The sequence below is a fragment of the Esox lucius genome, chromosome 19 (assembly GCF_011004845.1).
Source record: "Esox lucius isolate fEsoLuc1 chromosome 19, fEsoLuc1.pri, whole genome shotgun sequence".
Taxonomy (NCBI): domain Eukaryota; kingdom Metazoa; phylum Chordata; class Actinopteri; order Esociformes; family Esocidae; genus Esox; species Esox lucius.
The window spans coordinates 15208235-15222984 of record NC_047587.1 but is presented as its reverse complement, the minus strand read 5'-3'; the positions used below and the strand labels follow the sequence as shown (position 1 = coordinate 15222984).

The following is a 14750-nucleotide window of genomic DNA, read 5'->3' as shown; positions in this document are numbered from 1 at the left end:
CTTCCCCCATAGACAGTGAGTTATGGTGCAAGTGCATAAGGTTCAAAACATAATTCTGCTCATTATTTCATGGACAAAATGGTTTTAACAGACACAGAACAGTTATAGTTCAGCCATGACTTGCCACAGTATGACCCAAATTGTGAATTGTACTTACAAAATCATGTGGTGCTGTATGTACCAACCTGACATCAAAATGTTTTTATTTGAATGTCTTTCAGTGGACACGTTAGGCTACGGCATAACATTCAAGCTACACAGCATGACACAAAACTACCCAGAGGTTTTAATCTTCATCTCAACAATGCTTTGTAGTCCTAGGTTCAGAAAGCGTAATTTCGAGAACGTGTTTGGCTGATAGCTTTCTATAGGGCTGGCATGTTTCTTTTCATATTGTCATTTACAGCGCAGGGCCAAAATCATCGGGGGATGTGTGTCCACCAGACTCGGCTTAGCTCAGCAGTATGTAACAGGTCTTATTAATCCAGACGAGCCCCTCTGGCCCCTGTGGCGGTTACGTGACACACCTCCACTTCAGCCCCAAGCTTCTGCAGCTCGTCCAGCCAGATCTGCTGCTTTTGGGACAGCCTGTCACTCGGCCCCTTCACCTCCACCAGCTGAAAGAGGTGAGAAGACAGTTTAACAGCCCATAGGAACTGTCGATTCACAACCACAAAAATGCACTTCACTGTAATTTGGTAACTAATATCAGACAACTACAAAAACAGGTTATACTAGTACTATAATCTCTACTACGAAACTACAACTAGAAGTTGTACAACCACAACCACTACCAGAAATACTACTGGAACTACTACTATATCACATTAGGCTGGTGGTTACCTGAGGGGTTCTTCTTTGTTCTAATACTCCAAATGCTTTGCCTGTGTGCTCACCTTATAGGAGTAATTGGAGGTGTTCCAGACTACCAGGTCAGGTAGGCCTGCTCGGCAGTGCCGGTAATCCTTCGCCATCCTGGCTACCATTCCTCCCAGGAAGGCTCCACCCAGACACGATGTCAGGCTCTGCGCAGAGGAGTGGCCACAGAGGTTTAAAGCCACACAGGGTTCGCAGGTGTATTATGTGTGAAAACAGAATAACAGCACCCACAACCCATGGCCACCAACCACAGGCAGGTTAAACAGATAGAACCCAGTTTTTGTTCACTGAAAGCGCAGTGCTCAGTCTAGGTTAAACAACCTGGGGTTACATAAGATCTACAACAGCATAACTGCAATGTTCCTAACTAGCAAGTTTTTATTACACACAGAGGAGCAATTACACAATAGCCTTTGTAATGAAAATTGGAATACTGTTAGATTAAAGATGAGGTACTTTGTGTATTTTTAGGATTTATGCATGTGATCCCAGCAGAATTTGAACCTGCGACCACAGAGCTGCTGGCACCACACTGTAACTACCTGTGCCTGCTCCAACGATGAGAAGCGCTCCCAATTGACCAGTGAACACACCCTCCCCTCCTGATTGGTCCAGGCCTCAGCCAGCAGGCTGTGCAGCATCTCATTGGACGCCTCTAGGAGCACCTGCACGCGGGTTTCAATAGCCTCCCTCCGGTTGCTAAAGAAACAGTCTGTGAAGAGGTCCAGTGGGCAGGGCTGTGGGAGGGACGGTGGCACGAGAAAGCAACATTATATGCCAGCCGGCAAACACTACTACCCAAAGCATTTTACACGACAGACAGTTAATATGTTAGGTTTAGGCTTTTGGATGGGTATGTTATTCCTTTAGAGATTCAATCAACAACCGCCAGGTTTTTATTGACACACTTTTATTAAGTGAACCGCAGTGATCTGAGAGTGAGCGAGCATGTTTACCTGGTATGGATTTCGGAAGACGTCAGGAATACCCTTCATGAAGATGATGTCCCACAGCAGAAGACCAAAGAGGGTGGAAAACGTGGAGCCCTCTCCATGGATCCCTAATTAATGAAGAAATATATTTCTAACATAAGACATCTATCAGTAGGCTTTTTTGAGTTATATTTCAGGTATAAATATTGTTTACAGGAGATAACAAGAGAACAACAGGCATTTTTTCTAAAGATGACAAAGTACAAACTATGGGGAAAACAAACATTGAATTATAAATGCTTATTATGGATTTATGGATGGGGCTCCAGCAGAGGGCGGTGCTATTGACCACAACTGTCCAGTTCTGGGATGATAGCAATAGGATATGTCTGCCTTGCCTTGTTGCGCTCCATCCACTCCCTGAGACTGCTCTGGAACATGTGGGCTCAATCGAGGTAGAGAACAGTAGGGAACGTTCCTTCTGGCGGTTTTGAGTTCCTGGTTGAGCAAGGAGTGTGTAACAAAAACCAGAAGGGCACTGAATGTGGTTCGGAAGGGGCGTATCTCGACATCCACTGACCAAGGGCGGAACTCTGACCACGCCCATGGCAATCAACAGCAGGTCTTGATCTAGCAGTCTCAGGTATGTCTGAGAGGATCCCAAAGATTGCAGACCAACAGCTGTGCGGGTCACAGCACAGAGCTTTAAAGCGCAGGGCTCTAACCTGCATATCAACATGGGGACGTGATCATGTGCCTACAGAGACGACATGGCAACTGTCATGCTGCATTCTGAGCCGGCTGGCTAAAACGAGACGACCCCGCAGACTTAAGCCCCCCCCAACGGGGGAGAGCAAGTTCACCCTCCATTCTTGGAGTGACAGGGCTGCTTCATGGTCCTTGACGAATGTGTTGATGATGAAGCCCAGTCGCTTATACACTCACCTAAAGGATTATAAGGAACACCATTCTAATACTGTGTTTGACCCCCTTTCGCCTTCAGAACTGCCTTAATTCTAAGTGGCATTGATTCAACAAGGTGCTGAAAGCATTCTTTAGAAATGTTGGCCCATATTGATAGGATAGCATCTTGCAGTTGATGGAGATTTGTAGGATGCACATCCAGGGCACAAAGCTCCCGTTCCACCACATCCCAAAGATGCTCTATTGGGTTGAGATCTGGTGACTGTGGGGGCCATTTCAGTACTGTGAACTCATTGTCATGTTCAAGAAACCAATTTGAAATTATTCGAGCTTTGTGACATGGTGCATTATCCTGCTGGAAGTAGCCATCAGATGATGGGTACATGGTGGTCATTAAGGGATGGACATGGTCAGAAACAATGCTCAGATGCCAAATTGGCACTAAGGGGCCTAAAGTGTACCAAGAAAACATCCCCCACACCATTACAGCTCCACCACCAGCCTGCACAGTGGTAACAAGGCATGATGGATCCATGTTCTCATTCTGTTTACGCCAAATTCTGACTCTACCATCTGAATGTCTCAACAGAAATCGAGACTCATCAGACCAGGCAACATTCTTCCAGTCTTCAACTGTCCAATTTTGGTGAGCTTGTGCAAATTGTAGCCTCTTTTTCCTATTTGTAGTGGAGATGAGTAGTACCCGGTGGGGTCTTCTGCTGTTGTAGCCCATCCGCCTCAAGGTTGTGCGTGTTGTGGCTTCACAAATGCTTTGCTGCATACCTCAGTTGTAACGAATGGTTATTTCAGTCAAAGTTGCTCTTCTATCAGCTTGAATCAGTCGGCCCATTCTCCTCTGACCTCTAGCATCAACAAGGCATTTTCGCCCACAGGACTGCCGCATACTGGATGTTTTTCCCTTTTCACACCATCCTTTGTAAACCCTAGAAATGGTTGTGCGTGAAAATCCCAGTAACTGAGCAGATTGTGAAATACTCAGACCGGCCCGTCTGGCACCAACAGCCATGCTCAAAATTGCTTAAATCACCTTTCTTTCCCATTCTGACATTCAGTTTGGAGTTCAGGAGATTGTCTTGACCAGGACCACACCCCTAAATGCATTGAAGCAACTGCCATGTGATTGGTTGATTAGATAATTGCATTAATGAGAAATTGAACAGGTGTTCCTAATAATCCTTTAGGTGAGTGTATAATGGACTTAGATATGAATGTGGGAATATTCTGAATAAACAGCTAAAATAAAGCAATTGTGGGAGGAAAACCATTTTAATGGCATTAACTCTTCCCAGCAAGGATACTGGGAGGGTCCTCGAATTCAGTTTGTGAAAACAGCTAAATGCAGCAAACGCGAGAACTTTGCTAGAACTTCACTGAACTCGCTGTTTTCAATTCTATTTTGTAACTGGTAAAGCTTCTGGAGGATGAATCAAAAGATGCATTCTATGTCCTCTCCAAAATCAGTGACACCTGAAGCGAAGTTTAATGGCGTACCCTGGTTGTAGCCCTGCCGTCGGTAGTGTGCCAGGGACAGCTCTTCCACAGAACACATCACCATAGAGCCGCCCCCCTCTTCCCTCCCCTCAGCGGGCAGGAGGAACACATTTTTCCCTTTCCCACCCTCATGGGGGAACAACTGCCCCCGGATAGTCACCTAGTAGACACAGGGATAAACATTTAAATTGGTGAAAATATATACCAGTCCGGGGATGTGGTGGAGCTCAAGGAAACTCAGTTTACCCACCATTATATTTAGTGAACAGGACACATTTATTGAATTACAAAACTACAAATAACAAAAAATCTTGATCATCGCTTAGAATTTAACCATCTCTGAATGCAATTTAAGTGCCTCAATGCAATATATGTGGAAGAGAAAAGAAAAATGCTAAAATAATTACAGTCATCTAGTTTTTTTAGGTCGAGGAAGCGACTCACGTGAGTGACATCGTTGACATGGACAGTGGGCAGTTCACTGAGCAGGGGGCAGTACTTCCTCAGGCTGGGGGACTCCTTCATCCTACAGGCTCTCTGGTGGAGTGACAGCCGGTGACCCGTCCTCACCAGAGGGTCGGACAGACCGTCTCTGATGGAGCTGATAGCCTGGCAGGGATACAGGGCAACCTTCCTTTAAGTCCCAAATGTAGTTAAGCTCAATTTGATTATGTTTCACTCAATTGTGTCAAATACACGTTTTCGCCGATAAATGCAAACCCCCCAAATATCGACCGAACCAAACGAGATCCAGTGCCACAGTCCCAGCAATTCAATCAAAGTCGATGGAGGCCAACTTTTTTTTCAGTTATTGTACCACCAACTGTTTGTCAATTTTGCTCTGGCAGGAGTGGCCCTGAAGTACAAACTTCTGTGTATTTTACCAGTGAACCTACATTCTATGATCTTCTCAAGTACCCCTAGGAGTCGTAATACCTCAGGTTGGGTACCACTGGGTGGAGGAAGGTCCCTCGTACGGGTGGAGGAAGGTCCCTGGAACCTGCTCTGGAAGAGGAAGGTCCCTGGTAACTGGGAGGCTGTGTTGCTGACTTACCTGCTCAGGTAGTTTGAGGTGCTGCTGCAGGTTGAGTGCCAGTCGGTCCCACCACCGCCCCCTGCTGTCAGGACAGTAGAATGACTGGGCCAAAAGCGAGCGCAACTCATCCACTGCTTCCTGGAACGCAACCAATCAATAGAAGACTGGATCACAGTTTGAACCAAACCGGCAAATCAACACTTACTTGATGTGACTGTGTACTATTGATGTTTGTGTCTGTGTGTATGCAGTCATCGGATACGTATTGACTAACTTCACCAGTGTGTGTGCACGCGCTCTTCTCACCTGGTAGCGGTGCAGCCTCTGTAGTATCTCCACTCCCCTGGACAGGATGCGTGTGTAGGCCCACCCTGTTGTGAAACAGCGCAGAAACACTGGCAGATTCTCCTGGTGGCTACACACACACACAAACACACACACACACACACACACACACAAAAACACACATTGGATTAACTATAATGGCGAGGACCTGCAATTTAGCACCATTGAAAATAACTATTTTAACTAACCTCTAACCCTAGGCTCAATAACCAAACAGTACCATTCACACATGAAACAAACTTAATCCTAACTCCTAAACCTAACCATTAATGCCTACACCTAGCCCTAATTCCATGCCTTATTCAAACCTTAAACCTAATTCGAACCTTTAGTCAGATATAGTCAAGAGGTTATGGTGTGAAATTGTCTTGATAATATTTAATGCTTTTGGAAGGCCAATGTGAGACAGCATGGTAAATACAATATTTAAAATTATGAATACAATTTTCCCGTGGTCCCCACTGTCTGTCTGTCTCATCTGTACCTGTCTGTCTTCCTCATCTCCTGTACCTTTCAGTCTCAGCTCCTGTACCTGTCTGTCCATCTGTCGGTCTCAGCTCCTGTATCTTTCTGTCTGCCTCAACTCCTGTACCTGTATCTCTCATCTGTACCTTTCTGTCTCAGCTCCTGTACCTGTCTCTCTGCCTCATCTCCTGTGCCCGTCTGTCTAGTCTCCTGTACCTGTCTCTCTCATCTGTACCTGTCTGTCTCAGCTCCTGTACCTGTCTCTCTCATCTGTACCTGTCTGTCCCACCTCCTGTACCGGTCTCTCTCACCTGTACCTGTCTGTCTCCCTCAGCTCCTGTACCTGTCGGTTTTAGCTTCTGTACCTGAAGTTAACTGTCTGTCTCAGCTCCTTCCAGGTAGTCTTGGCTGCAGTGTAAAGTTCCACAGCATCGTCCCAGTGGCCAGTCTGCATAGCTACAACCACCTCCTGCAGAGACCGCATGGCTCCCTCATACCTGACAGAACAAGACAGGTCAAGACCAGTTAGGATAGGATAAGACTAGTTAGGACAGGATCAGACTAACTAGACAAACAGTATAAGACCAGTTAGGACAGGACATGTTAAGACTAGTTAGGACAGGACATGTTAAGACTAGTTAGGACAGGACAGGTCAAAACAGGACCAGGCATCTTAGGATGTCTGGAGGGAAATTAAGGAGAGTGAGAATGTTTAATTTCAGAGTAAATAGCTTGAAAAAAAAAATGACAGGATGACTGGTTCCATCTGAGAGGTTGTGGGTTCAATACCCATCCCATTTTCATACATAACTACAACAGAACACACACGTTGTTATGAAGGAATCCGTCTGCCAAGAGGAATATGTCTTGTCAGAAGAAACAACATGTAACTGGAGTGACTTTCTTAATTTCTCTTCCTTCTACCTCTGACTATTGTGAGGGTTCAGTGACCAGCCAGGGGAAGGGGTACAACAGAACCCTCCCCAGGGGACAGGTACTCATTGCGGCCCCCATATTACACCTGAGCCCATTGACTACTGTGTTCTCTCCCTCTAAGGTGCAGCTCAGGTGCTCGATTGAGCATGGAACTAGCACAGGGAACAGGAGGACGCAGAGTGACAACTCCTCCGGAAACACAGCACTGAGCTTGAGGACGGGGTGGTAAAGGCTGGCCGTGAGGGGAACCTAATCGTTCCCCGTTGATAGCAGTACGTATAGGGTTAGCCAGTAACAACCACTCTGTTTCCTGTCTCATATCTTCGTGACCATTTCAACCCATGACACTATTTTGACAGCTACTTCTGAGTTAAACTTATTTGTGTTGTGTGGTCGTCCAACCAAGCTATCTTAAGATCACTGTACTAATTGGAAGACTGCCTAGATTAGAGCGTCTGGTGATTAAGTCATGTCACTGTAAATGTCAATTAAAACCAACAAATGTCCCCTGCATTAGCTGACCAGCAGTCAGGCGAGTGTACACACAACTAGAAATACCCTAAACTAGAAATAAATAAAAAACTCCCCTCGAGACAAGCAAATTCTTCTTGATTTACTATCATTGCTGAGATTTCTTGTCAAATCTGAACCGGTTAGTGGAGTCTGAACACACAGAGACACCCCATCCCTCTAACCTGATGAGGTCCTCTCTGTCCTGGAACAGTTTGGCGGCGCGCTGTACGGTGTAGGAGGGGAAGGAGAGCCGGCCAGAGTTGACCAGTAGGATAGTGTAGAGCTGGCCCTGCCCCCCAGCGGTTGACTCCTCCTCCTCCAGCCCGTCCGTCAGGGAGAAAAGGAGGAGGACCCGGGAGAAGACTGCCCGGGGGGGGCGCTGCAGACGAACACAGGAGCCAGCTAGCTGCTTGGCCCTGCGGGGAGGGGAGGTGCTGTTACTGTAGGAGTTTGACCGGGGGCTTTTGGAGCACACAGCCACCCACACCTGGCCGGCTCTCCTTCCTCCATTTGGAACCTCCGCCTCCACATTTTATGACTTCCATGAAAATATGTTGCTAGAGTCGGGTTTATACTGGAACCCACTCACCCAGTAAAAACACGCTTTGGGGTTAGGGTATGGGACATTAAAATGTTTAGTACAGTTTTTATACTTATGGCCAATCCAGTTTAGCCATCAGTATAATTTTGTGGACGAGTCAATTAGAGACAACCCTAGAATCTTTGAATCCATCACCTCCTGAGGATGACGGCCCCGATGCTGTTGTGTCCAGGGGCCCGGGTGAACATAGACCTCTGTCTGCTGAGCTTCAGGAGCCCCTCTGCCAGCTGCTGTTTCTGGGTGCCGGATCCCCCCAGGTGGAAGGTTTTAGCCAGGCTCCGAAGCTCCGGGGCTGGTAGCAGGTCCAACACTTCTCCAAGTTCTTGGAGGTCCGTTTCTGTATTAGTAACACATACAGACTAAGATGGTGGCCCGAGAGGTTAGGTTATCCAAAACATTCAAAGACGCGCATGCGCACGCACGCGCACACACAATCTGGCACGTTCACCATTTTTATAGATGTGAAAAACAACACACGGACCTCAGCAGTGTCCTGGGCCTTAATTGTTTTAGCATTTAGCATAACACCATGTAACTCCATTTGTTTACCTGTCTGCAAGAAGCCTCCTTCTACCAGCTCCCGTGTTACCGGACCCAGTTCCGTGCTAATCTCAGGATAAACTAGCTTGTTCACCTGGAGCCACTTCAGCTTTCTCTGGAAAAGTCTCACATACAGCTTCTGACCAGGCACTATAAGGGGAAGGAATGATGGCAAATTGGCAAGTTGTCCACTTCACTATACAGACACTAAGTCAACACGTTCTACACCGTACAAACTCTATTTTTGGTTTAAGTATACAAAGTGGCTAGCATTTGGGTTGAAGCTCCATTTTACTGCTTCACAACTTCATGTTAGATGGTTTCATGCCCCAGAAGGACTCTACTGACAAGAACATTATAATCCATATTTTGTTTCTTAAACTTTAGCAGACTTGAGCCACGACTCGATGGCTTTATGTTACATTGCTCTTAAAGAAGCTGAAGGATAGAAATGGAGAAATGTAACCACAATTACATTTACAGACAGAATTATGGATGCAAGGACTGACCAACCATATTAAAATTACAATTTCAACCATGTTTTGAAGCTGGAGTTCATGCAGCATTCATGAGTTTCATTCTTCAAGAACCAACAGATAACCATCACAAATGTGAAAGGTGAGGTATAAAATTAAATTAAGACAAACTGTAGACAGGGTGTATCTATAGCAACGTATCTGCGGCATTAGAGGTTAATGACTACCAATTAAAGCAGATATCTGAGGAGTAAATAAGGTGGGTGGAAACTTTCTGGTTGATCTCTTCCTCAGGTAATTTTACTTTTTAAATTATTCCGTTCCATTTTACTAAAGCCAATTGGCTGCTATTGCGTCCCTGTATGTGTTATTAGGCCATATATCATTTTGAAAGGCAAACAGGCCATTGCGTCGGCCGGTTCCTGTTCTGCCAGCGCAGCAGTAAGCAGAGCTGCCGACACATTGCCTCAGCAACGAAGCAAATTACTGGTCTGGTTACAGAAAGGATCAAGGGGATTGGAGGGAGCTTAATGGAGGAGAGAAGAACAACGTTCTCCCTCAGCAGAGTTCACAAAATGGCAGCACTGTTTTCTTTCCCACAGACTACAACATTGTCAAGAAATGTGTCTGATGTTACTACGGCAGAAGGCTGTCATTTGACTGTCCTGAAGTTGCGCTGATTTAATACACACTTCAGTTTGTCAAAATCAACATGGAAATGCTGCAGCTCAGGGAAGCCAGACCAAAGGTGTGACCACATGCCATGACACCCCCAATGTTGGCTGCGCCCCAACATGGGAGGCAGGGCAGTAGGAGAAAGACAGGAGAAGAAGGATGGAGAGGCCGCCTAAACCCGTTCCTCCCTGACAACCACCAGAGGTGACAAAGCCACCCCCAGAGAGGTTTGACTCTAAATCTACTACGTCCAGGGATCCGAACAGCCACAACATGTCTCTCCCTGTTACAATATTTACAGGTGTATCAAGCCTTTGCAGTGGTTACATAACACGTGTCATAGGCAGTCATGGGAAATAAACGTTTCTGTTCCGTTGTCCCCACCTGACAGACACTTAAACTTGTGTATGGCTGAAAGGTCCTCTGGGTTGAACAGCATGCAGTCATCTTCATTCTCCAGGACCGCCTCCAGGACTGTCAGGAAGTTTCGCAGGTAGTAAGATAACCCTGCTGTTTCCGAATCTGTGGTACTGCTCTCTGCTTCTCCCATTTCAGTTATTTTGTCGGCACCACCTAAATCTCTCAGCCCATCGACAGTTCCAGTCCTCTCTGTGGAATCTGCTTTGTGTCTTATATTTCCTGTTGAGCTTTCATCATAAGTACCCTTGAGCATAGGAAAATAATTATTAGAAATGTAAACAGCCCTCAGACCACCAGATTCTGTTTTAATGTTATCCGAGCTGTTGTCATTCAACACAGTGTTACTGGAACCAGCTGGAGATTCTGATGCTTTATGTTGCTTGTCAGATGAAGATTCTTGCTCATCAACAGCTGACTTAAGACGATTGTTTCTGGCAAGGGGGACCACATCTGTTTCACCAGTATTCTTCTCATATCTGCCTTTCTTGCTGCGGGTAGACATCCTCTGTTTTGGAACAGACAAACAATCACTGGATGCCTCAGCTTCCCCTCTCTTCTTCCTTTTTCTCAGTCGGGTTGAAGAAGATGAAGGGGGAACCAGGGCAATCACTGGGGACAAGCATTCTAATTTGGAATCCGATTTTGGTTCTTTGTGTTCTAAAGAATCTTGTCTTCCTTCGACCCAAGTTGGTTCTGCGGATGCACTCCTATGACACTCCACTACGACTGTTTTCTTCTGGTCGTCTGACGCCATCTGAGGGAGGTGGTTCTCCTTCTGAGAGCTGCCCAGTTCCTCAGAGCTTCTTTCTGACCCCCTCTCCGGGGAGTCCTGGATGGTGATGATGTCATCAACCTGCGACTTTGATCCCTTTAGGTTTGGCTTCCGGCCCCTCCTAGAGAGCTTCGATGACAGGCTGCTACCCAAGTTAATGGTCCTGACTACAGATGCACCGTCCATCTCTATGGATCTGGTTACCTGCTGAGGAGAAGGGGCATTCTCCTTTTTAAAGTATGGGCTTGTGGTGATGGCCTCACGCTGCCACTTTGTCTCGTTCGGAGAAGAAGGTTCTGTGCCTGAACGACAGACCTTCTTGACATTTCTAGGAGGAGAGTGAACCGATGTCGAAGTTGTTCCCTTTTTGGCTGAGGCAGCTTCAATGTTACTGGGTGAAGAGGTAGTAGCTGCGTCGTTACCGATGATATCATTTTCTCTGTGAAATATCTGACACTGTGAGTCTATGTGTTGGTTTATTCTGAAACGTGGCACAAGTTGGCCACAGAGAGGGCACGCCAGTTTAGGTGGCGGGGAATTGGTAAAGAACGAGGCGATGGAGGCTGTGCCAGAACTTGCAATGGTACCTTTCTTCATGCCTTTAACAACAACTCCAGATCCTTTCCTCTTGGTTATAGAGAGGCTTTTCAGATGTTTGGATGTGTGTCTTTTGTCAGCCATGGTGATGCTTCAAGTAACTCGTGCTGTCACGTTTTGACAAAAATAAAGCTAGGCAAATATTCCATTCTGCGTGTTGAGTGACCTTCTTACGTAGATCCGCCTATATTGTCAGAGGAGAGAAAATAATGGTTACACTTCACACCGCAGGCACCTTTCTAACTACTGTGCGAGTTATTTTTTGGACATTGATGTCATGTGGAAATTGAGCAACTATGTAACCACCACTTACATAGCTGATGCATCTTAGTACCACTCTGTCACCATAAATTCTTCGTCTTCACGACACGAACTGACCGGTCCCACTGTGTATCAGATCTTGCAAAAGCCCACGACCGCGATTGCCCAAAACCTTCAAGAACCGGAGTTAGCTAGCTAGCTCGCTAACGTTATTTTACTTGTTCTTTGGTATCCCATCAAACGTTACTTTCACAGGCAAAACTGTAGATATTTACAGTGTGATTACCATAATTTCGGACGATAAATTATAAAATGTTCCATTATCATAGAGCTGGGTTGGTTCTGATCAGCCGAGTTCGCGCTCAAGGCCAGAGCAATCGAGAAACGATGTCACAGGCGAGTCTCCAGTAGACTAAAGTAATAGATTACATCGATATTGATTATTTAAAAAATGATTGGGCTAATTGTGAGCTTTCACAAAATAATAACACAACATAAACCCCAGAAAACTTTTTAAGATAAGTGTTAGGCTCTTAACACTTTAGGTCACTACAACTACCCACATCTTAATAAATATATGCCGTTAAAAGAATAAAATAACAAATATGATGTATATCTGATAATCGGTAACAATGGTATTTGGCATCAAGAAAAACTCAATTATATAGTGTTCTGTAATAAGACAAGCACACTGAATTGATATCGTTTAAGACTCATGAAGGATCATTTTAATAAGATCAGATGGACCAGACCATTTCCTCGGGGTGCTGTCATATGGCCGGGTGAAAAGAGGATGAGGAGAGAATAGAGGTGGTGTATTCCTTACTCACGTTCCTGGGCTGCTTACCCCATTCTTCCAAAATTCACCAGATTCCGGGGTGTGTAAGGCAAATCTCTGATCCGGACAGAGGCAAGCGTTTAAAAGGAGCCACGATCCTCATCACCAGTCGATGCTGGTAAGTCGGATGTTGTTATTTTTTATACGATTATCCGCTTAATACGAGATGTATTCAGCTTGCGACCCCTCCATCTGAGGACCCTATTGATACAATTCAATCTTACTGTATGGCACACTGTTGGAATCATGAAACACACACGCAGACAGATCACACATGATAACACAAGACCAGCGTGGTGCAGTCTCAATGATAAATCATTCAAATCAAGGTCGTTGTTAATTGTGCCTTTAATGGTTTGGCTGTCGGCTATAGATTTACAAGGCTCAGCTCAATGTGACAAATAGCCTAACCGTTTTCAGAGAGTAGAGGAAAAACCCATCTCTACGTTTAATGGGAGAGAGGCAGGATGAAAATGCTGAGTGCGAGAAAGAGAAGAACCGATTTAACAAAATAGTCTGAGCGACTGCGCGCTTGTCCCTGTCCTGGCGGTTAGCACATGTTGTCTAACAACACTACCCCTGCAGTTGCGGCAAAAGTTTGGCGTATTCGTTTATCATCTAATTAACGGTATCTGCAATGTTCAATGGAATGATCCCACTCGAGAACTTAAATAAACGTCTTTAAGCATCAGCGGTGCTCAATAAAAAAGATTGTAGTGCGATTATACTTGCACAGGACAGTTCATTTTTAGGTGTGTGTATGTGTGTGTGCTTGGCGGGTATTATTGAACGCAGGTTTGTAGTGACGCAGTTTTAGAAGAATAAATGATCTGGTTTCAGCTCACTTAATTGCCTGGATGTCCTTACATCCTCAATAGCTTTGTTAATAGAACTAGTGGGCTTATATATGATGCTACAATTATAGATTTTCCCAGTAAGCTGAAATATAATTTGACCATAAGTCTGTTTATTGTAGGACTGAGGAAATTGTGATTGGGGGGGATTGAGGGCCAGCGTGAGCCATGGCTTATGGGAAGAAGCCAGGGAAGATCACCAGAATCCTGAGGCCCAGTCCTTCGTCTTGCCCGGGCCTCGCTGGATTAATGGATAAGAGACCAGGGACTATTAAGAGGATATTGGCCCCAAGCACTCCGCCTTGCCCTGGCTCCAGATCAACAAAGGACCCCAGTGATGACAGTCCCAAGGATCTAAGCAGCAGAGATCCCACTGAAGAACCTCACAACAGGTCTCCAAATGAGGGCCTATCTCTGAACCTTCGGAGCCCCGGCAATAAGGAGCTGGACAATAACAACGACGACCGGACCCCTGTACCCGATGATGATACACTGGCCCACCCAACCCCTGCATTGCCCTGCCAACCCCAGCCGCAACACAGAGAGAGTCCCACGAGCCCTGGACCACGCCCCAGGTCAAGACCCTGCACCGGGCCTGCCTCCGACTCCCCATTTGGTCAAAAGAGCCGGACCAGGGCAGTCACACCGTCCCTTGTCCTTGCCGGTCGTAACCAGCCACGCCCCGAAGTTCCCTCCAATTCACTGGTCCACAGCACCGTCGCTGCTAGCGTGTCGTCTTTGAACCAGCCCAGTGACACCACTGGTCCCGACAGCATGGATGAAGACGAGGAAGAGGATGAGGAGGAGGACAGTTGCTCAGAGTACGACAACGTGGGTTCAGACAGGGAGGGTTTGGAGCAAGATGTTGATCGTGTGCTCCTTCACACGGATGCCCGCGGCATGGAGGTGAGGTACTCCACACGCCACCCTGATCCCCCGGGAGACAGCTGCGTAGAGGGTGAGGATGGCCTCTACGTGGAACACGAAGACGGAACCTACAAGAAACTCCAAGACGGCACCTATGTGGCATGTGAGGGCAGAACTTACATAGAACGCGAGGACGGGACCTACGTGGAGTGTGAAGATGGAGCCTACATAGAACACAAAGACGGAACCTATGAGGAGTATGAAGACGGAGCCTACATAGAACACGAAGACGGAACCTACGTGAGAC

General features: G+C 46.3%; 1 protein-coding gene across 1 annotated transcript; it reads right to left on the bottom strand.

Moving 5' to 3' along the window:
- Positions 1–186: 186 nt before the first annotated feature.
- Positions 187–12356, bottom strand: fan1 (FANCD2 and FANCI associated nuclease 1). The gene is made up of 14 exons (XM_010883694.4): positions 11937–12356; positions 10219–11807; positions 8693–8833; positions 8279–8480; positions 7725–7958; positions 6459–6590; positions 5590–5698; positions 5302–5421; positions 4692–4856; positions 4248–4407; positions 1836–1939; positions 1422–1616; positions 897–1025; positions 187–617 (listed from the first exon to the last, which is right to left on the bottom strand). The coding sequence occupies exons 2-14, from the start codon at positions 11705–11707 to the stop codon at positions 480–482; spliced, it is 3318 nt and encodes a 1105-aa protein (XP_010881996.2). The 5' UTR covers positions 11708–11807; positions 11937–12356; the 3' UTR covers positions 187–479.
- Positions 12357–14750: the final 2394 nt, after the last annotated feature.